The sequence below is a fragment of the Neoarius graeffei genome, chromosome 12, assembly GCF_027579695.1.
Source record: "Neoarius graeffei isolate fNeoGra1 chromosome 12, fNeoGra1.pri, whole genome shotgun sequence".
NCBI lineage: Eukaryota > Metazoa > Chordata > Actinopteri > Siluriformes > Ariidae > Neoarius > Neoarius graeffei.
In genome coordinates this window covers 6,440,758-6,465,096 of record NC_083580.1, presented here as the reverse complement: position 1 = coordinate 6,465,096, position 24,339 = coordinate 6,440,758, and the positions used below count along the sequence as shown (strand labels likewise).

Here is a 24,339-nt window from a genome sequence, read left to right as displayed (position 1 = left end):
TGGCTACACAATGTCCTAAATAATGCGCCATCAGTCACCTCTACTTATCTTGTTTGGTCTTGTGCATCTGTATTGCTTGCTATGGCTTTTGTTCCAGGCAACCTTCATCCTTGAGACATAATTAGCTCTGTGGGCCAGGGGTTCTTGTTGGAACCATAATTTATTTCTGCAAGTATAGACAAGATTAGGAGAACCCACTGTGGCAGACTAAGCACCTCCATTAATCCTGGTCAAGGGTCAGGTTCAGTCTCTTCCAGGATGAACCCATTCCCCATCCACAAAGCCCAAGCGTTCATTGTTTTGATGAGAATGAAAATGATAATATGCTATAACCTCTGCAGTGACTAGATCTCAACCGAGTTGAAAGCTATGGGAGATTTTGGGGTTACGTGTTAGACAGCACTCAAGAAGTACCATCATGAAAAGACCTACTGAGGGAATATTTTTGGAACGAATGGTGTTCATCAGTCCAGTTCAGTTCCAAAGAGTAAGGTGCATTGAGGCTGCTCTGGTGGCTTATGAATATCTAACACTTTATGAAGACACTTTATGTTGGTTTTTCCTTTCATTAGGGTGGCAAAGCGAAGTTCAAGGGTGCCACCTTGTATCATCCCCCTGGTAAACTGTCAAGTATATCAGATGATCTCTAACTGAGGAAAATCTCAGAACTGGGGCCCTCTGTTCCCCATATGGAAAGAAGATAGCTCTTGGCTGGGTTTCATAAAACCTTGCAGATTAGGAGTCTAGTCTTGTCTTGGCTTTGTGACAAAAATCGCGTCACTTAGGTGAGGAATCTGATCCTCCATCAGCATTTCTGACTGGAGAGCCCATCATTAGATCGGGGCTGAGTGGGGCTCTATAAACGACGCCAAAAAACAACCTCTTTGAGACATTAGTCATTAGGCCAAAGAGACATACTACAGAAACATAGCTTAGAGTGGAGTTAAGGACAGACGTCTCCTCTCTCTGTTGTTCTCTGCTTTGTTTCCGTCTCTCTTTACATGTCTATGTTTTTGTTTCTATCCCTAAGAATGCAATGAGGCAGCAAAGCCCTTGTTTCTTTGCCTTTAGTATTTATGGAAGAGGCAAAGCAGGGCAGACCAGTCTAGCCAAAAGTATCGAGTTCTTGAACTGCACGGAAGGCAATGAGAGATTTATGGGTCATGATTCCAGCAAGTGAGCTATAAACCTGGGGGAGTTTTAATCAACAGTGGCTCCAACAGGCAGACAGCTTCTCTTGAATTTAATGCTTAGCCTGGTCTCTTATCTCCTGCTGAGTGGCAGAGGTGAAACTGGAATCACATGGGTTCCACCACCGTTACACGAATGAGCACATTACGGACAGATTGTCTGGACCTTGAGGTCATGACCCTATTGCTTTCGAATTACAGGGGAAGTCAAATGTTCAGTGGAGACCTTCAGTGACCGAAATAGAAGGAGCGAGTCAGTCTCGAGCAGAGGTCAGAACGTTAATCACAAACCTTCATAAAAAGTGATTGAATTTCAGTCAGCTTGAAGCTTCAAGACTCATAAAAGACCCAAGACATGCTAATGGCACCCAAAGAAATGCAGGCTTGATTACCATGTAAGGTAAGCAGTAAAAAACATTAGCTTTTTAACTTTAAAAAGAAGGACATGTGCTATAGATACAGTGGCATGTTACGTACATCTGACCATCTGAGACCTTGGACGTTTGGGAACATCCAGACAAAACACATAAAACACCTTGATGATGGGTGGCCTGGAAAAAGGGGATGTTTCTGATATGAAAGAAGAGGAAGAACAGCAAGACACAGCTGACACTCTCTCCCACACAACACCCTCACTCACTGTGAAATATCACTTACTCAGAGCCTTTCATGAACACTTTACTATGGGTTGTGAGAAGACAAGGTGTCTGTATCGAGCAGGATTCCTCAGATACATAAAAACTCGAGTGTAGCTGGAGGCACCTGATCTGTGTGGGGCCATGAATTATTAGAGAACATCTGCGCCATCATAACTGGCAATGCATCAAAAGATACCTCAAAAGATACCACGAATTTGTAATATAAGTAAATGATGCTTTTCACGCTTTCCACCTAGAAGAATTCTTGCACCATTTACTTACAGTGTTACAGTCATTTATTTTAAAAAAATAACAATAATAACACCTTACGCGTAAGTGAAGTTGGTCTTGTTCCATCCCTTGGTCAAATAAGCAAAGCGCTTGCCTCGGTGCCGTCCACCATATAAACCCCCTCTACGTACTACATGATAGAAGTTTTCTTGCTTTGAAGGGTAGTCTGGGACTCCACACCGTGGCCTGTTCCAGATATCACTCCCATTGTTGGGGATAGCTGGGTGATGTTGCCATATCTTCATCTTTAAATCTTCATTTAGCGTGTCTTGGGGGTGCAGAAGTCTTCCTCTCTTCTTCAGCGGATAATGATGCATCTTCTCTGGCCAAGCCTTTAAGCACAGACATAAGAACTATCAGTAATTTTAAATTCAGACAGATGGACAAAGAAAAAAGTAAAAGACATAACATATGTATTTATTAACATCATTCCACATATCAGCCCCAAGGTGTTCACTGGGGTTGAGGTCAGGGTTCTGTACAGGTCACTCAAGTTCTTTGACCAGGTTTCCAACCTTGGCAAACCATGTCTTCATAGAGCTTGCTTTGTGCCCAGGAGCATTGTCATGCTGGAACAGATTTGGACCTCCTAGTTCCCTCCATTATCCATAACCACTTATCCTGTGCAGGGTCACGAGCAAGCTAGAGCCTATCGCAGCTGACTATGGGCGAAAGGTGGGTACACCCTGGACAAGTCACCAGATCATCGCAGGGCTGACACATAGAGACAAACAACCATTCACACGCACATCTATGGTCAATCTAGAGCCACCAATTAGCCTAACCTGCATGTCTTTGAACTGTGGGGGAAACCAGAGCACCCAGAGGAAGCCCATGCAGACACAGGGAGAACATGCAAACTCCACACAGAAAGACCTCCGTCAGCCACTGGGCTCAAACCCAGGACCTTCTTGCTGTGAGGCGATAGTGCTAACCACTACACCACCATGCCACCCCTCTTAGCACCAGTGAAGGGAAATTGTAAAGCTCCAGCATACAAAAGACATTCTAGACAATTGTGTGTTTCTAACATTGTACGGTAGCAACAGTTTGGGGAAGAACCACATATGGGTGTGACAGTCAGGTGTTTAGAAACCTTTGACCACTTTGGAGCAGAGTTATGCTCTGAAATGTCCACAGAACAAGACAGTTCCTGTCAGATAAACAGCTATCTCGGTATCTTTTCCTATGGCGGAAAAATTACAGCTTTACCTTTGAATGTTACAAAGCGCTGACACTGGAGACTTTTTCCAAAAATATAACTAAATAACACTATCAATAATTCCACATTTTTTAAATAATCCACATATGTGCTACATCCTCCATACAAGATGTTTGATTGCAAAACGAAAGAAAGCAGAATAAACTGAGGACTCGGCTGGAGGTCTGCCTTGGGTTAGAAGGCCAGAAGTTCTGGCTGAAGATCTAAACAGATTTTAGGAGCAGGGAGCTGAACAGGAAGATGGTGGGAAGGTGGTGGTGGATGCTTGACAGAGAACAGGAATGGGAAAGTGGGACTGAATTATCACAGAAGGCGCAGTTTCACTGGAATCTCTCACAAACACCCCAATCATCTTTTATTGCATAACTCCATTAACTCAGGCATTTTGATTGTTTTGTATGTTTCCATTTAAGGGCGAGGTTTATTTTTATCCCAGCAAGGATTATTACTGTCAGTTTCCCTTCGCAGTATTTAGAGGAAATGGCTTTGCTAATTGGCTGGGAGGAGGAATGCAGTTTGCAGATCTAGCCTGAGGCCAAGTTTACATTAGACCGTATCTGTCTCGTTTTCTTCGCGGATGCACTGTCCGTTTACATTAAAACGCCTGGAAACGCCGGGAAACGGGAATCCGCCAGGGTCCACGTATTCAATCTAGATCATGTCTGGTCCGGCGCTGTGTAAACATTGAGAATACGCGGATACGCTGTGCTGAGCTCTAGCTGGCGTCGTCATTGGACAACGTCACTGTGACATCCACCTTCCTGATTCGCTGGCGTTGGTCATGTGACGCGACTGCTGAAAAACGGCCCGGACTTCCGCCTTGTATCACCTTTCATTAAAGAGTATAAAAGTATAAAAATACTGCAAATACTGATGCAAATACTGCCCATTGTGTAGTTATGATTGTCTTTAGGCTTGCCATCCTTCCACTTGCAAGTGGTAAGTGATATGCGCTGGGATCACACACACAGCGGCTCAGTCCCGAATCACAGCTTGTGCACTTCACTCGCGCGCTCTGTGAGCTGCGCAGGGCCGGAGTGCGCACCCTCCAGAGGGCACTCGCTGTTCAGGGCGGAGTGATTTGGAGCGCAGGATGCCTGCGGAGCCGAGCGTATCCGTGTATTGGTGTTGCTGTGTGCACGCGAATCGTGTATTGGTGTTGCTGTGTGCACGCTAATCGTTTTAAAAACGTTAATCTGATGATCCGCTGATACGGTCTAATGTAAACCCCACCTGAATTTCCCAAAAGCATCGCAGCACAAAGATCACCATTAAATGGTAGAGAGAGCAGTGCATTGAATGCTCTCTCTCCTAGTTAAGATGCTCTTTGTGTTAGGAGGCTTTTGGGAAACCCATCGCTGTTCTCATTCTCTTGGTTTTTTATTTGTTCGTCTCTTGATCAAACTTGTATGTTATTTTATCCTTCTTTCAGCTTTCTTTCAATGTACCTTTCAATTCTCTCTCTCTCTCTCTCTCTCTCTCTCATGCTAGTCAGACCAGAGGGTAGAATAAGGTGAACTAATCTTGTTAATTAATTTAAAAAAAAAAAAAAACGTTTCCATCTCACTCATCTTTAGGCATGTTTTTAAAGGCTGTAATGTTATTTAATGACATGCTGTATTCGTACAAGCACATAAAACGAGGGAGGAAAAAACAAGAGGAAATTTAGATGAAATCAGTGTAAAAGGTTATGGCGAAAACAAACAAACAAATGAATGTCGTAACCCCAACTTTTAAGACAAAACAACGAATGACATGTCAAGGCAGGCATGTCCAACTTGATATTGTTACTTAAAGCATACAGCCCCGGGGCAATTAAGAGCCACGTGAATTCCACAGCATAACAATCACGATGATTCAAGGGTTTATTTCCATCTGAGCTGTTCTGCTGACTTAGCAAGCACTCGACAAGGTTTGATGAACACAAGTATAATCAGTGAGATACCTAAATAACTAGTTTGTTACTCTGCTTGACTCTCGAAAGCCAAGCAAAGGGGGGGGGTGTTGCTTTTTTTTTTTACCCAGGGACACTCATGACTGCCCTCTCAACAAATTGACCTCAGGCGCCACTTAGTGAACGATGGAGATGGAAGAAAAACACGGGGGTGTCTCCAGTTCAACAGCAGTCAAAGAGTAGAGGTCAATGGCTAAATCAACAAGACAGGACCATTGAGTCAGAGCAAACATGAACTCCCATTAGGGACAAAAAAAACTAGCAGGAGGACCGGATGAGAGAAACAACCACTAGTGTCACATAACATCTTTCAAATGCACTCTTAATATCTCTCAGCTGTCAGCTTTGCACTTATCTCCAGAATTAGTTTGGACTGGAAATCACCATTTCCGATAAACATCGCATTCTATTTGAGAGTTTATTTTATCAAGTACTGGCTCTCTCTCTCTATGTGCTTTTATATGTTTCTTACATAGGAGTCTGGCTGCTATTTAAGATCAGTGTCTCGGGTAAATAAATAAATAAAATAGAAATAAATGAGCCGTTTGACGAGCTTCTTGAGTCAGCAGATAACTTGCTGTAATGACAGAAACACAAATACCAGGCTCGGTAAATAAATGCATGTGGAGGAGCTAAGAACATAGTTGTAAACAAGCCCATAAGCGTGCCATCGCAAACTCGTCATTACGATGGGTTTTTACAGCTGGGTGCAAAAGTTTGCACACCCGTACCTTGAAATGATCAAACCAACATGCTTGGTTCTTTCATTATCGCAAGTGTACGCGAAGACAACAGTGAAACGATAATTTACATAAATAGAAACTTTTATCCAGCTTGGCTCGGATGCGTTTCCAGGTCTGCTGCTTTTTGTTTTGGATTTTAACAAATCTATAAGACCAGCTGGCGACATGGTGGTGTAGTGGTTAGCACCAAGGACGCGTTATCCTAATGGGCTTCACGGGCAGCTGCCCAGGGCCTCGGCCACTAGGGGGCCTTGGAGGTAGCGAGATCGGAAAATATGAAATGATATTTTCAGAAGTTTTGATCATATTGATAACATTTTTGATGCATTTCGCCACCCGTAAGGAAGCCCACCTTGTCCTGTTGCATAAATCACCCGTCATTGTCAATATGATCACTGTCCACCATGTCTTCACACGCTACGCCAGCTTGAGTTCAATGATTTAATTAATGACTTCGCGTTCCAGAAAAGTAGGAAAGTGCCCTTGTAAGTTGACCCATGGCTGTCAAACTGAATGCTCTTTGTTTTCACAAGTTAAAAGTCGCCTGGATTCCAAAATGAAAATTAACGGTTATATACCAAATGAATGTTCTTGTTCTGAATACTAAAGAAACTGTTGTAGGCCTCGGTTATGTTCTTGACATGTTGTTCATTGACTCACTCATTCAAAGGCTTCTTGAGGCTAAACTTTAGTTAACCAGACTTGTTAACCGTGATGTCTGATGGATTTTTTCACCATGCAATTGCCTATTTCACCATTGCTTTTTCTCAATTAAATAGGTGTTGATGGATATAAAGTTTTATCGTTCAATAGTATTTCTAATTGTGCCACTGTCATTATTTAAGTTTCTGTGTCTAGTTAGACAGGCACGTCTGAGGGGGTGAATTTGCTGAGCGCATTTGACAACAGGCGGGGGTGGGGCCTCGGGGGGGTGTCTGCCCAGGGCCTCGGCAAGGGTTAACGCAGCCCTGGTTAGCACTGTTGACTCACAGCAAGAAGGTTCTAGGTTCGATCCCAGTGGCCGACGGGGGCCTTTCTGTGTGGAGTTTGCACGTTCTCACCGTGTTTGCTCTGGTTTCCCCCCACAGTCCAAAGACATGCAGGTTAGGTTAATTGGTGGCGCTAAATTGACCGTGGGTGTGAATAGTTGTGTGTCTGTACGTGTCAGCCCTGTGATGACCTGCCGAAGTGTCCAGGGTGTACCCTGCCTCTCGCCCATAGTCAGCTGGGATAGGCTCCTGCGACCTTGAGCAGGATAAGCAGTTACAGATAATGGATGAATTGCGAAGACCAGCTTGTGGGTCCCTGGTTCGATCCTGACCTCCTTGCAGGTTTCCTTCCACTTTCTAAAAACATGCTTGTAGGAGGATTGGTTACACTAATCCTAGGTGTGAATGAGTGTGTGCATGGTGCACTGTGATGGATTGGTGTCTCCAACCAGTGTGTACTTCCACCAGTGTGTTTCACAGGGATATGCTCCAGATCCTGGATAAAGCAGTTAATAAATATGAATGAATTTCCATATTCAGTTATTTTTCTTCCACATGTTAAGTGTGCTTATTTTTATCAGCTTACAAACTTCCAATAAAATGCATTCTGAGTGGCTTTTCAATGGAGAAACAGCATTCGTAGAACTTCATCTCATCTCATTATCTCTAGCCGCTTTATCCTGTTCTACAGGGTCGCAGGCAAGCTGGAGCCTATCCCAGCTGACTACGGGCGAAAGGCGGGGTACACCCTGGACAAGTCGCCAGGTCATCACAGGGCTGACACATAGACACAGACAACCATTCACACTCACACCTACGGTCAATTTAGAGTCACCAGTTAACCTAACCTGCATGTCTTTGGACTGTGGGGGAAACCGGAGCACCCGGAGGAAACCCACGCGGACACGGGGAAAACATGCAAACTCCGCACAGAAAGGCCCTCGCCGGCCACGGGGCTCGAACCCGGACCTTCTTGCTGTGAGGCGACAGCGCTAATCACTACACCACCGTGCCGCCCCTATTCGTAGAACTTGAAAGTATAAAATAAAGATAGATACAGTATAAAAAAATTACCCACAAACCAATGAATATAGAGCCTTCCTCAATAGCAATTAATTACGATATATTTTGGCAGGACTATTTAAATAATACAACCCCAATTCCAAAAATGTTGGGACACTCTGTAAAACATCAGTAAAATCAGAATGCGATAATTTGCAAATCATAGAAACCCTATATTGCATTGAAAATAGTACAAAGACAACATATCAAATGTTGAAACTGAGAAATTTTATTGTTTTTTGAAAAATATATGCTCATTTTGAATTTGATGTCAGCAACACGTTTCAGAAAACTTGGGACAGGGACAACAAAAGACTGAAAAAGTTGTGTAATGCTAAAAAAAGGTAATTTGGTTAATTGGCAACAGGTCAGTAAAATGATTGGGTATAAAAAGAGCATTCCAGAGAGGCGGAGTCTCTCAGAAGTAAAGATGGGGAGGGGTTCACCGCTCTGTGAAAGACTGCTTGGGCAAACAGTACAACAATTTAAGAATAATGTTCCTCAATGTAAAATTGCAAAGAATTTGGGGATCACATCATCTATGGTCCATAATATCATTAAAAGATTCAGAGAATCTGGAGAAATCTCTGTATGCAAGAGACAAGGCTGAAAACTGACATTGGATGCCTGTGATCTTCAGGCCCTCAGGAGCCACTGCATCAAAAGCAGACATGTGTCTGTAGTGGAAATCACTGTATGGGCTCAGGGACACTTCAGAAAACCATCATCTGTGAAAACAGTTCATTACTGCATCCACAAATGCAAGTTAAAACCAGATATAAACAATATCCAGAAACACCGCCACCTTCTCTTGGCCCGAGCTCTCTTACGATGGACTGAGGCGAAGTGGAAAATTGTCCCAAGGTCTGACAAATCGAAATCTGAAATTATTTTTAGAAATCATGGACATCACGTCCTCCAGGCTAAAGAGGAGAGGGACCATCCAGCTTGTTATCAGTGCACAGTTCAAAAGCCAGCATCTGTGATGGTATGAGGGTGCATTAATGCACATGACATTGGGTAGCTTGCACATCTTGGAAGGCATCATGAATGCTGAATGATATATACTGTACATGTTTCAGAGCAACATGCCACCATCCAGACAAAATATTTTTCAGGGAAGGCCTTCCTTCTTTCAGTAAGACGATGCCAAACCGCTTTCCGCACATATTAAAACTGCATGGTTCTGTAGTAAAAGAGTCCAGGCGCTAAACTGGCCTGCCTGCAATCCAGACCTGTCTCCCATTTAAAACATTTGGCACATTATGAAGCTCAAAATATGACAAAGGAGACCCGAACTGTTGAGCAACTGAAATTGTGTATCGTGCAAAAATGGGACAACGTTTCTCTTTCAAAACTACAGCAACTGCTCTCCTCAGTTCCCAAACGTTTACAGAGTGTTTGTTAAAAGTAGAGGTGATGCAACACAGTGGTAGACATGCCCCGTCCCAACTTTTTTGAAACGTGTTGCTGACATCAAATTCAAAATGAGCACATACCGTATTTTTCAAAAAACAATAAAATTTCTCAATTTCAACATGCGATCTGCTGTCTTTGTACTATTTTCAAAGAAATATAGGGTTTCCATGATTTGCAAATTATCACATTTTTGTTTTTATTTACAGTTTACACAGTGTCCCAACTTTTTTGGAATTGGGGTTGTATTATTGGCTGGTGTTGAGTGGTATATCAGATATATTCCATTCAGCTAGCATGATACTGAATGAGTCGAAGATATACTATGAAAAAAGCCAGCCATTATTATTATTATTATTATTATTATTATTATTATAATACATACACATTCTTTACGGGTGTTCAACATGTGTTTTTCTCTTTCAAAATTCTCTCAAAATCTTCCGTATTTAACGAAGCAAACCTGGCGACCGTGTTTATTTACAAATCGTCACAGTTGCTCACTCACTAGTGCGGAAGTTTTACGTCTCCGACGTGTGACGTCATGTCGTCTTGACAACCATGCGATAATCTAAACCATATTCAAGGCTCATTCTCCATTGAGTAGAATGACGTAATACACGTAGGATAAGCGATACGCTAAGAATATTGCATGCTATCAAACCAAATGAATTAAACCTGCTAGAAAGGAATAGAACACATGTTTTTATTGTGTCGAAAAAAGTGTCCTGTGTGTGTAATAATAATGTATGTGTCATGTGGGATAATTTGCCTAGGAAAGATTTTTACCTTTAAAAAGAAAGAAGTGGGGGAATTTTTTTTACAAATTTTACAGGCTCCACCTGCATGCAGCAAGTCAGGAGAGGGAGGCAATGCATGTCCGGGAAATGATACCTGCATGGCCATGTCTTACTCTTCGTCTCTTAGGTTACCTACCATGCTGCTTCACACAATGTTTTTTTTTTTTTCCCATAATAGCGTGTCTCGAGCCAGGCATGAACCCTGCTACATGTCTGTTGGATTTATGTTCCGACGCTGAAAGATTTGTCACCTGTCAGTTGAGAAGCTGCAGGAGTGCAGCAAAATAGTGAAGGCATTGTTTGCATCTGATATTGGATAACCTGTTCATTCCTGAATCTTTACAATGTGACACAGACATTAGATGGCTGGAATGGTGGCATGTTTAAAGCACGCACAAGTCGAAGTATCTGGAAGTGATCAGGATAGAAAGAAAGTCCTTTTCTAGAGGCTACCATGCTTAGAAGTGATGTGCAGTTTCACGTCTAGATAATTACTAATAGAAAACGAGCGTTACTACAGCTTTGACGAATTCTTCATTCTGATTGGTCAAAAAAGGGTTGAATCACTTTCTCTGACAGTCCCCTCCCCAATCTGCTGCAAGGCAATGCATTACATTACAGGTATTTAGCAGATGTTCTATCTAGAGCAACATACTTAGAGCAGTCTGGGGAGCAGCGCCTTGTTCAAGGGCCCTTCAGCTATTTCTGCTGGTCTAGGGAATTGAACTGGCAACCTTTTAGTTCCAAAGCTGCTTCTCTAACCATTAGGCCATAGCCATACCACCGGTTTCGATTAATTCTAATCCATTAGCAGACGCTTATTCCTTACGTACATCTAGATTTGCAAATTGTTTCCAAAAGTATGAGTAACGTCCTGCTCATGAGCAAGATATCAAAATTTTTAGCATTACTATACTACTATTGTTAAGTCGTATCGTGTTCGTGTAAGGGAATGGTCCGGTCACAAACATGTCTATATCCAGAAAGAGGGAAAAACAAAAATCTATTGTCACATATTGTTTGCGAAGTTGTGTTATGTTGTTGATTCCTGTTCCTGGAATAAAGATAAGCATCAGTTATAGGGGTGGATTCTGTGAACTGATGACGACGTGAAAGTGATATATTCCGCAGATCATAAGTCACGTACTGAGCAAATTGAACAGATATAATCGCCGAATGCCATTCCAGCGCATCTTAAAGAAACAATTCTCTCTCTTTCTCTGTCAAAGAGCTAAAAAAAAACCTCTTATTGTGCTTTCTTTATCAGAAAGACCCGAGTGAATATGAGAGAAGATAGTGGATCAGGTTTGTATGCTGGTTTAAGGTCTAAAACAGATGATTATTTTGGGGTTGAACTCCTTCAGTCTGTGTTCATACGAGGCATAAGAGCAGATGAAAAGACCTGACATGTTATAACAAGAACCAATGGCCGGAGATCTTCTTTCTCCGTGTCTTTCTAGTGAGACCGGGTTTAAAGCTGAAAGCTAAGGAAGCGTGTGTGGGGGGGGGTTTAGAGCTCTTGGCCTAATTCCTGTCCTCCAGTGCTCATGAGGATAATTGTCTCCCTGTTGGCAACCAATCATCCGATGGGCATTCAGGGGTGATATCATCTGCTCCTCATTCCTCCACAAAATACAAGCAAGAAATTAGCGACCCACAGTTCACATCAAGATGAATTAACCTGGCAGGAAACAGCGTGCAGTATGCAGTAGGGATGGAACCGAAATACTAAGGCATTATTCAGAATAAACAGATATGAATAGGAGGTGTAAGCGTTGTTTGTTTGTCCAGGAAGCTTGCCAGAAAGATTCACAGGGTATCTGGTTGACCCTCGAGGTGTGTATCCTCAAGAGACTGGGATTCTGTGGGACGAGAACAAAAAACAAAAATGATGTTCGAGGTTTTTACAAGAAAGAGGTTAGATACGAAGATATTTGTGGGACAAAGGAATACCACGTTCATTGGGACTCAACTAAACGTGTTCGAAAATATCGCAGGCGAGATACAAACTACAGTAATAACTGCGTGAGCGGGAGTAAAACACATGCCCATCCCCATATCTGCGAGGACAGATTATGTACTCGAGTCATGTAGCTGAGGTTGAGCTACAATTCACACGCCATGCCGACAACGTTCCAATTTAGGCCACGCCCACAAATTTAAATCAGCATATAGATACAGATATGCATTGTCCGTTAACATCCCATTCTTCATCACATGCCAGTAGCATGCCACAGACCTTTCAACATGGGGTCACTAAAAGACGAGCGATAAACGCCCGTCCCAGTAGCGAAGGCGTCCTGTAGCAGATAAAATTCAGCCACACTTGAGATAAAAATTGAGTGATCCTGAGGAAATTCGACTTGGGTAAATATTTACCCGTAAAAAAGCTTCCAGAGAATCTGAAAGCTCGGAGGTTGTATACACACGCGAAGTGATTACACCGCCAAGGGAGAATGTTTTCGTAGAAACAGGAAAAGGATTAAAGCCGATGGGGGAAGATAGATATAAAACGCCTTTAGTCAGTAGGAAATGAGGAGTATCTCGGTCATGTAGCTATGGATGGACTCATGGAAAAGCAGTGCGAGGCTGGAGGTTAAGGATGTGGCGTAAATATCAGTGCTGCACAATGTAAGACTTCCTCACGCGAACGTCCTCCAAACATATCCAAGCTACACAGAGACAAAGTTTAATGTTTTCATCCTGAGTACTGAAGCAGCATCACGTCGCTCTTCTGTGTTTACCGATTTACAATTTTATGTAAATTGAGTGCGCAAATTTACAAATTGATCATTTTAAATGCAACAATTAAAGGCGGTATGACTTTCCTAAGTTTTAAGTTTACTTTAAAAAGGTTAAGATTATTTTTTAATTATTTTTTAATGTACTTTTTTGAGCACGGTTTAGGTTTAATTTTTCAAAATATGTGTTCAAGTTGGCGGCACGGTGGTGTAGTGGTTAGCGCTGTCACCTCACAGCAAGAAGGTCCGGGTTCGAGCCCCGTGGCCGGCAAGGGCCTTTCTGTGCGGAGTTTGCATGTTCTCCCCGTGTCCGCGTGGGTTTCCTCCGGGTGCTCCGGTTTCCCCCACAGTCCAAAGACATGCAGGTTAGGTTAACTGGTGACTCTAAATTGACCGTAGGTGTGAATGTGAGTGTGAATGGTTGTCTGTGTCTATGTGTCAACCCTGTGATGACCTGGCGACTTGTCCAGGGTGTACCCCGCCTTTCACCCGTAGTCAGCTGGGATAGGCTCCAGCTTGCCTGCGACCCTGTAGAACAGGATAAAGCGGCTACAGATAATGAGATGAGATGTGTTCAAGTTTACTTTTTTAAACCAAGATTTGAAGTTTACATTTTTGAACTAAGTTTAAGTTCACTTTTTCATTTTATTTTAGTAATTTTTTTCTTGTTTTTAAGTTTCATTTTAAATTAAATTTAAATGTAGCTTTTACAAACTAAGTTTTTTCAAGTTTACTTTTTTAAACAAATGTTTGAAGTTTACATTTTTAAACTAAATTTACGTTTACTTTTTTAAGTTGATTTTTTTTCCCTTGTTTTTAAGTTTCATTTTAAACTAAGTTAAAGTCTACTTTTTTAAACAAAGTTTTTAACTTTACTTTTGAACTAAGTTTACTTTTTTAAACAATGTTTTTAAGCTTACTTTTTTGAACTATGTCTTTTACTATTTCACTAAGTCTTTTTAGGTTTACTTTTTTAAAATATGTTTTCAAATTTACTTTTTTAAACCAAGATTTGAAGCTTAGATTTTTTTAAAACTAAGTTTGTTTACTTTTTTAAGTTGAATTTTTGTTTTTTCCCCTTGTTTTTAAGTTTCAATTTAAACTGAGTTTAAATTGAAACTTTTACTTATTTTAAACAACATTTTTAAGCTTACCTTTTTGAAGTATGTCTTTCACTATTTAACTAAGTTTTTTCAAGTTTACTTTTTTAAACAAATGTTTGAAGTTTACATTTTTAAACTAAATTTACGTTTACTTTTTTAAGTTGATTTTTTTTCCTTGTTTTTAAGTTTCGTTTTAAACTAAGTTAAAGTCTACTTTTTTAAACAAAGTTTTTAACTTTACTTTTGAACGAAGTTTACTTATTTTAAACATTTTTTAAGCTTACCTTTTTGAAGTACATTTTTTACTATTTAACTAAGTTTTTTTTTTAGGTTTACGTTTTTAAACTAAGTTTTTAATTTTTTTTTTTACACCAAGTTTAAGTTCACATGTTTAACTATTGCTATTTTTAGGTTTTCTGTTTTAAATTAAGTTAACCTAAGTTTCTTTTTTAAAACTCAGTTCAGGTTTACGTTTTGAAAATAGTTTTGAATGTAATTTTTCTACTTAAGTTCTTTCTACCTAACTTTTTTCTACTTTTTAAAACTAACTTTACGCTTACATTTTTATCAATGTATGAGTTTAGCTTTTGAAGTTAAGTTTTGAACTGATCCTTTTTTCATCAGGAGTTTAACATTTCTTAACTTTCAAGATTGTTTTTTTCATCTTCACATCTCCACCATCTACACTTTTGATCAGTTAGTGTATTAAAACTGCTACGACCTTTAGTGGAGAACAAACAAACATTCTCAAATGTTCTTTGGAAGGTTCTACATGCTTAGGAAAAAAATGGTTCCTCAAGGGTTCTTTGATGAGTTCTTTGGATGAATAATGTTTCTACCCAATGGGTTCCTTGTGGGTTCTTTGTATAGTGAATGCTTTTAAATGGTTAAAAATGATCCTAAGACTTCTCTGGAAGAAAAATGGTTTTGTAGTCTTTGAAAAAAAAAAAAAGATGGTTATTTGGATGATTATTGGTCCTTACTGGGAAATGGGTTTTTTTCCCCCATGATCCTTTAAAAGGTTAATTGTTGTACAATGGAAAAAATAATCTCACTGGTCTTTCTTGATGGTTAATGGTTCTCCTTCAGATGATCTTTGGATGGTTCTCTGTGGGTTTTTTGGATGGTTAATGGTCTACATTTTTAGACAAATGAGTTCTTCAATGATTCAAACTGCAACATGATCTGTATTTGTGCAAAATCCATCACCACCATCAACACGACTGAAGAGTAACTCCTGACAAAAAATGATTTCAGTGTGATTTCAACTCCTCAAGCTGCCTGTCTGCCAGGCTGGTGAAGACACTGAGACATCCCTCTTTGAAAAATGATAGCAGGAGAATGTAGACTTTCTCTGCGATATATCATATTAAAGCTGCAATTATCTAAGCAGGTGAGTGCACGTTTGCAGACCGCACCGATCACACAAGTTTCTGTTTTTCTCTGAACATTTCCTACAAATGTTTCACTGCATATGTCAAGATTTTAGATGATTATTAGTGAACTGGAGCTTTAGCTTTCCAATTCGAGTCAATATTCAATCAAATATACATCTATTAACAGAAGAGTTGATTACAAAAAAAAAAACCATCCCCTTTTTGTTACTAACCACACTCTGTACAGGATGTGTGAGGATTTGCAGCAGGATCTGAATATCCAGAATATCCATCAAGAGCTTTAAAGCTAGACTGCCTTTAAGATTTTTCAAGCTTGGGTCATAAAAATAATTTTCCCCGACACCCAATTATTTTTGTTTAGTGGACTGAAAGCAACAGAATTTGAATCACAGACTTCCAACTTTATTAGTTTTTTAAAAATAGAACAATTAATGAATTGAGGGCCATGTGGCCCTAAATTCTCCGCTATTTTTTCCTGCTTCACCATGACCCAATTCAAGATACTACATCATGCATCACATGGTGGTGGTGGGCTTTTCCCGTTCGTGCAAGGCATTGTGGGATACAAATTTGAAACAGGAGAGAAAAATGGAGGGCACGAATGAAACGTGAAAGACCGACTACAGTAACGGAAAGCAAGAATTAAAGACATTATGTTATATACGAAGGAAAGGAAACGCAGGACCAAACTAATAAATATCGGCGGTCGGCGAGCACCTCGGTGTGATCAGCTGTTCGTTTAGCGACAGAATGATGGAACTGTCAGTGCACGCTCAAAGGTAAACCTGCGCATGCGCACACACACACACACACACACACACACACACACACACACACACACACACACACGGACTTCCTCTGTCTGCTTGACTGCACAAAGCGAGCGATTTTATGCACGTTATTTGCTTTAATGCGCTCAAATTAAATAACTTTGCAGCCACAGAATGGCCTGATATTTTGTGAGATATTACAGAAATAAACATATATCGCAATGATCACATTTCAGAAGGAACTAAATTTCACAAATTTTATGAAATCGAAAGGCCGTCTCGCTTTAAGGCACAAAGCGGCACCATTCTTACAGTGAATTCGTACATTGCCAAGCTGTTTCTGCAGAACAATTAAACAATTATGTTAAAATGGACCGGTAAAGTCAATGCCGTCTCATATGACAATTTATGAGAATTTAATACCAAAACTGTGCATAAAGATATGGAGAGTTTGGTTCCAAAACACTATATATCCAATTCCATTGTTTCGAGAAAAAACACTTTTTCTGATTACGGGAAGTGATAAAAGGAAAACCACTGTATCCTGTTTTAAAATTTATTGACAAACTCCTTAATGATAATAAACTTCAAAAATGAAATCCAGAACTAATTAACAGCTTTTAACTGAACCAAGTAATTATTTTTTTGTCAAGTCGCTACATATCCACGCCACGGCATTTTCCCCCAAAATGCTACATAGCCCTTTCTATTTAAAGTGCATTTAAAGTGCATTCATGACAGGTTATTTTATTTTATAGATTATTTAATTTTTTTAGATTATTTTATCGAAATTATTCATAATTCAGCGTGAAATTGTCCAATAAATGCGAGAAGTGCCGAAGCAATTTCCTACTTCATGGGCGCAGCCATCTTATGGCCCTTTTCCACTACCCTTTTTCAGCTCACTTCAGCCCAACACGGCTCGCGTTTCGACTACCTCAGAGCAGCACGACTGAGCTCACTTCAGCCTTACTCAGCACCCAAAACTCGCACGGTTTTGGAGTGGGGCTGAAGTGAGCCCAACCGAGCCGAGTGGGGCTAGGGGTGTGAGGAGACACTCCCCTGTGCACTGATTGGTGAGGAGGAGTGTCCTCACATGCCCACACACGCCCCGTGAGCACACTGGGATCTGTAAACACCGTAAACCCGGAAGAAGAAGAATTACGACAAAGAAGAAGAAGAAGATCAGAAAACTAGAAGATCGAAGAAGCCTTATGCGCCTCGCCTCATCTATACGCTCTTGCCAGTATCTGTTGGCGTTGTCGGTGACAACAAGCCACAGCGCCAAGACCAGCGACACTAACGACTCCATGTCCTCCATGTTTATTGTTTACTATCCGGGTCGTGAGACTACCGCTTAAAAGGTCACTGATGTCACTGTTTGCGCCGCCTAACGACATCACGTGACGTCCACCCACTTTCGCTAACTCCACCCAATGTGTCCACCCACTTCCAGCCAGTACGGTTCAGCGCGGTTGTAGTCGAAATGCAACTCCAACAGCCCCACTCAGCTCGACTCAGCACGGCACGGCTCAGCCCGACTCAGCCGCGTTGGTAGTGGAAAAGCCCCAATAGAAGACTTCATGCCAATGGCGGTCTCCGAGTGGCCAAATGGATATGTCTGGTTTGGAGAAAAATCAGTGATGACGCTTGTTGCGTTTTGAAATGAAAGGCCGTAACGCAGCGTGTAAATCAATGGCAGATATCGTGTTTTGCCGAAAACCGAATATGGTACGAGTAAGATATGATAATTGCTGATGGTTTGGTGACAGGAGTTTCAATTTTTCAAATTTGGCGTTTATCGTGTTTTGGAACCAAACTCTTCATATTCAGATCTCAGATACACGATACCTGAAGCCCATTTTCTTGCACAGTGTCTCATTCAGTGAGGAACAGTATAAAGTCCAGTGTCACTGCCTCACAGTAACCACAATCTGTCATGCTGAAATTCATGCTTTAGACCGTAAATACACTAAAAAATAAATATTTCAGAAATATGCTTTTTTTTTATCCCATTAGAGAAGACAGCATCTTAACCTGAGACATTACTTCTCCTCAGGATCATATTTTTATGGATACAATTATGAACAGCACACTAGCAAGTAAGTAACTACGCTAAAAGCATAGCAGATGAGCGCTAGGTCAGCTTATCGTACAAACAGTGGGCATGATTTCTTTACAGGACAACACATCGAGTTAACAAAAAAACCCCGGCATTATTTTATTAATTTGACAAATCAAAATAGCAAATTAAAAGTGAGATCAAAGAGATTGAACACATTACGATTTCATGACTTCAATTTAGTATCTTGTGGCTTCACTAAATTGTGCACGCAACTAACTGTTGGTAATGCAACATAATAGGATCAAGTGTTATTGAATATATAAGCTGTTGAAATATGAAAATTAAACCAAATTAGTAGTCATTAATCTGGTCATTAAAGCTATTTGCATTATCCGTGACTCCTGTTAGATCAGCCATTGGTTATTTTTTCAACTTGGTCATATTACAAGTCGTTGGTGAGCGTTCGGAAGTTTTCTCTCGTCACGGCACACGTCTGGCGAATGCTTTTACTTTCTCTCAGTATGTTTTATCAGTGTTTCCACATATATGTGTCTTCCTGTCTCTGAAAAGATGACGTTAATGGATCCAGCTAGTTAAAGCTGACAAAGTGTGTCATGTCACCATGAAGCCTGTTTTGTTGAAATATACATTGATAAAATGGTGAAGCCATGGCCTAATGACTAGAGAAGCAGCATTGGGACCAAAAGGTCACCAATTCAATTCCCTGGACCAGCAGGAATGGTTGAAGTGCCCTTGAGCAAGGCACCTAACCCCTACCGGGTCCCTAGGCTTCTCTGGGAATGTTGTATGTCGGTCTGGAAAAGAGCATCTGCTTGGATGTAAGTGGTTAGCATGGTCGCCTCACAGAAAGAAGGTTCTAGGTTTGAGCCAAGCAGCCGGCGAGGGCCTTTCTGTGCGGAGTTTGCATGTTCTCCCGGTGTCTGCATGGGTTTCCTCCGGGTGCGCCGGTTTCCCCCACAGTTCAAAGACATGCAGGTTAGGTTAATATGGGACGGCCTTGGGCTGAGGTGCCCTTGAGCGAGGCACCGAACTCCCGACTGCTCTCCGGGCGCTGTTAGCATGGCCGCCCACTGCTCTGGATATGTGTGTGTGCTCATTGCTCACGTGTGTGTGTTCACTGCTTCAGATGGGTTAAATGCAGAGAGGAATTTCACAAGCGTGTGATGAATAAAGTTCTTCTTCTTCCTGTAATGTAATGTCTCATCTCATCTCATTATCTGTAGCCGCTTTATCCTGTTCTACAGGGTCGCAGGCAAGCTGGAGCCTATCCCAGCTGACTACGGGCGAAAGGCGGGGTACACCCTGGACAAGTCGCCAGGTCATCGCAGGGCTGACACATAGACACAGACAACCATTCACACTCACATTCACACCTACGGTCAATTTAGAGTCACCAGTTAACCTAACCTGCATGTCTTTGGACTGTGGGGGAAACCGGAGCACCCGGAGGAAACCCACGCGGACACGGGGAGAACATGCAAACTCCGCACAGAAAGGCCCTCGCCGGCCACGGGGCTCGAACCCGGACCTTCTTGCTGTGAGGCGACAGCGCTAACCACTACACCACCGTGCCGCCCGTAATGTAATGTAATGTAATGTAATGAGAGCAAAGAAAAAAGAGGTCATCTGTTTCTTCAGTCCGTATTTTCTATCCCAAATTTTTTCAAGTTTAAAAGGAAGTGATTGTGTTTAAAAGGGGTGGTCTCGGCACTATTTAAAAACCCTAATTCGGACGCCTGTATTCAAGAAAAAAATCTAGGAAGCCTGATCTTCACAGGTGATTTTAATAACTTGGATAGTTATATTATATAATCCGAAAATCAACTTAAATGTGCGTAGCCCGACTCTGAACACGCACAACTTTCCCAGCATATATATTGATATCATTCTTTTAACTTAAGTCGTCTGCATACTTTAATCCATTCATGCATCTCTTTTTTTTTTTTTTTTGGAAGGTATCGTGAATGATGTTTATATTTTCCAATCAGGGCATAGTCAGAGTCCTCTAAAGGCCAACACTCTGTTCTTAGGGGGGTCAGAGAATGCAGCTGCAGACGCTATCTAGCTCTTTCCCTTTTCCCTGCGTCAGCAAACTGAGGGTTTGTTATTCTGCACCACATGCCAAATGGCTTGCCCCTGCCTGCATAATCTCCACTCTGCAGCTTTGTCAACAGTCAGGAACAAATTGAGTGCACATGGAACTGAGGCATTGCAGCACTCTGTCCACGATGAGCCTTATCCTTCCACACAGGGGGTCTGGGGATGATCCGATTAGCTTCGGAGACACTTTGGTTTCAGATGTTAGTATTCGTGGTTTGAGAAAGTGCAGCATGATCGTGCAGGTTTCCGTATTAAGTGAAAGTGTTTATAGGCGCCCATGTTTCCATGTCACGCTTGTGTAATATTTAATTTCATAAGATGTGTCTGGGATTCCTCAGCACATCAGGGGAGCATACACAAAGAGCTCTTCGTTTTCTGGGTTATTATTCTTGGCTTCATTTTCTATACGAAGACTTCCTTTGGGAAATCTTAAAAATGGTTTTGGACTGCCTCCAACTGGGTTAAAGCAGCCATCTGTGGCTCGTCTTTGTCTGGCTTGTCTATAGCCTGGTCTGGGGACAAAAACTTTCCACACATCTACATCTTACAAAACAGTGGATTAGGAAAAACAGTGAGATTAGAAAGACCGTTTATGCAGTGTGATGCATCGCTGCGTGTTTGGGAATGAGCTGAAAGGATTGAAAAGGAAGCAACATGCAGAGCTCATAGAAGTTTTTTTTTTTTTTTTTAAACCTGCTATGTTTAGCTTGTGCTTTATGTCATGCCAGAGGGATTTCTGATGTTAGGAAATGTGTTACTACTGTTTCACAGTTCAGCCTGAAGCATGAATAATAGATGTAGTAATGTAAGAGACTTGGGCTATGTTCACTTTACATGCCTTATTGTTCAATTCTGATTTTTTTTTTTTTTTTGCTGCAACGTTGACAGTTCACATTCATATTTACAAGCGACTTACAGTATATCTAACTGTAATATGAACGCATCTGTCATCCGAATTTTTTTCAAACAATAAAAGTCACTCATGATATTAAAACTGACTAAATGGACATGCTAGTAGCAAACACATGCATTGCTTTTGTCTCTGGACGACGGCAAACAGCTAATCAGCTGCACATGATCAGGTCGAGAAGGTGATAAAAAGCCAGACAGCTAGCTTTTGCTGTTTTCACAGCTATTGTAGTTCTCCTCCATTGTTGATTTGCCGCGCTGCCGGTGCTGACTGATGAAGACAGAGCTCAGCTCATGCGTAGAGGCAAAAAGCTGCACGAATTCCGATCTAACTGTTCTCATTCATGTCACAGGGCCATGAATTGGATATGCATCCGATCTAGGACCACATATAAAAGTGACTCAAATCAGATTAAAAAATAAAAATCAGATATTTGAGTCACTCCAGCGTGCTAATGTGAACATAGCATTATACTGACCTACTGAGCCATGTCTCTGATTACCAAACACATTATGTAGCAGAAAGACCCGAGGTGCTTGATCCTTTGTTCCTTCCTTAAAGCAAATGACTGTGCTTTGAAATCTGACACAAATGGATCTCGGTATAAGTTCAATATGTCACACGTGTGTTCAGAAAACATCACAATGGTTCAGGTATAGAGGGGGAAAAAAGTCATATTAACTGTCAATAAAACTTCGGTCAGATTTCTTAAACTGGGTCGATGAGTTGAAGCGAAGGAGAAAAAAAAAACAATGACGATAAAAAGTGTCATCGCTATAAATAGTATAGTATTTTCCTATAAGCCTAAGGGTAGTATCTCACTGGGCTGCGACAACCTGTGACTAGTTGGAGACACAACAATTGCGATAAAATATGAAAATTAGCGACAATTTTCACTTGGAATCACACTGAATTGATATTTCCATATTTTACCGCAATTGTTGTGTCTCCAACTAATCGCAGGCTGTCACAGCCCGGCTGGGAAGAAGAGGAAGTAGAGGAAGCCTCGAGGAAGCCTAACGGAAACTGACTTGAGAAGGGTTTGCGACAGCTTGGTGACGCATTCGCAGCTATTTTGAGAGAAATTTTGTCGCACGAATTTTTTGAACATTTTCAAAATTTCAGCGACGAAGGAGCGACACTTTGCGAGGAAATCAAGAAGCCCCGCGAATGTTTCAAGACACTTTTGAAAACACACTCACGAATGACGTTCGCAAGCTGTCGCAGCCCAGTGACATACTGGCTTAATAGATGGGTTGTGTGCATTGGGTTTGAACCCATAGACACGTGAAAAGTGATGAAATTTTTCCAACAGTTCGTTGGATGTTGCTGTGAAGTAGAAAGTTCAGGAATGAAAACGCTACCGTTCAAAACTTTGGGGTCACCCAGACAATTTTGTGTTTTCCATGAAAAGTCACACTTTTATTTACCACCATAAGTTGTAAAATGAATAGAAAATATAGTCGAGACATTTTTCTGGCCATTTTGAGCATTTAATCGACCCCACAAATGTGACGCTCCAGAAACTCAATCTGCTCAAAGGAAGGTCAGTTTTATAGCTTCTCTAAAGAGCTCAACTGTTTTCAGCTGTGCTAACATGATTGTACAAGGGTTTTCTAATCATCCATTAGCCTTCTGAGGCAATGAGCAAACACATTGTACCATTAGAACACTGGAGTGAGAGTTGCTGGAAATGGGCCTCTATACACCTATGGAGATATTGCACCAAAAACCAGACATTTGCAGCTAGAATAGTCATTTACCACATTAGCAATGTATAGAGTGGATTTCTGATTAGTTTAAAGCGATCTTCGTTGAAAAGAACAGTGCTTTTCTTTCAAAAATAAGGACATTTCAAAGTGACCCCAAACTTTTGAACGGTAGTGTACCGTAAATCGGCGAGATAATAAATTGACAATATCTTTGGAGTCATTCAAAGTCCTTGGCTGCAAAAAAAAAAAAAAAACAATTAGATAGGATTACATTTTTAGAACTAAAGGCTACGCCTTAAATTATGCACACTGAATATGCAAAATATGCACCAACGGTGTAGGATATTTATTAGTACCTAGATTAGGAATGAATAAAGTGTAGCCTATATTGCACAGGGGCGGGTATAGTGAGCTCTTTCACTGTGCCAGGCCTCTCATGGGCAGACTATCTGTAAAACAAATTTTTAAAAAAAGTGAAAAAATTTGCAGAAAGTAGTTGATTATACTGAACCTTTGACTTACCGGCTGGTCTTTGTGCGATAATGACAGCGGGAAAGAGTGAACGCACAGCGCGCAGGACAGCAGCAGCAGCAGCAGCGCGCTCATCGTGCTTTGTTTATTTATTTGTTTGTTTATTTAAAAAAAAAAAAAAAAACTCGCGCGCAACTCGAACCCGAACAACACCTGTCGCGCGCGCGCGCGCTCTCTCTCTCGCACCCGAACAGCACCTGTCGCGCGCGCTTCGATCCAACCCGGACCAGAACTCGCACGCACTGGTTACTTGATGGGAGAGAGAGAGAGAGAGAGAGAGAGAGAGAGAATGAAAGAGAGAGGTGTGGAAAGGAGGTGTGCGCGCGCGCTCTTCATCCGGTGCAGTGCCCGAGAGCCGCGCTGCTGCAGAGGTTTTATACCCTCCGAGTCCTTTGTTCTCTTTTTCTTCAAATTCCATCCCTGCTTTTCTTTTTTTTTCCCCCCTCTCTCTCTCCCTCTCTCTCTCTCTCTCTCAGGCCGGAGGGACAAGTTCATGAGCGCTCACGTGACTTAGTCTGGGCCCTGTGCGTGCGTCTCAGTGCGCAAAGGGGTTCGGTTTTCATCCAGTGGGCTGCGACCCAACTAGTGCAGTTAAAGCTTGTGTTTTGTTTTTCTGAGCATGCACAAAAATAAATGCATTGTTATTCAACTCTATCCAACAAAACATCATGTGGCAGAAGCGCG

The 24,339-nt window shown here is 41.4% G+C and overlaps 1 protein-coding gene across 2 annotated transcripts in view; it reads right to left on the bottom strand.

Annotated features, from left to right (window-relative positions):
• mmp11b (matrix metallopeptidase 11b) overlaps positions 1 to 24,014 on the bottom strand; it is a 42,787-nt gene extending 18,773 nt beyond the window's left edge. The window contains exons 1-2 of one of the 2 annotated variants that reach the window (XM_060935422.1): positions 23,647 to 24,014; positions 2,159 to 2,451 (exon numbers count right to left, since the gene is read on the bottom strand). In XM_060935422.1, coding sequence (XP_060791405.1) covers positions 2,159 to 2,451; positions 23,647 to 23,730 — 377 coding nt within the window. In that variant the 5' untranslated portion in view covers positions 23,731 to 24,014. Of the gene's footprint in view, positions 1 to 2,158; positions 2,452 to 23,480; positions 23,501 to 23,646 lie in introns of those variants that run through there. The other variant, XM_060935423.1, reaches the window with a different exon arrangement.
• Positions 24,015 to 24,339: the final 325 nt, after the last annotated feature.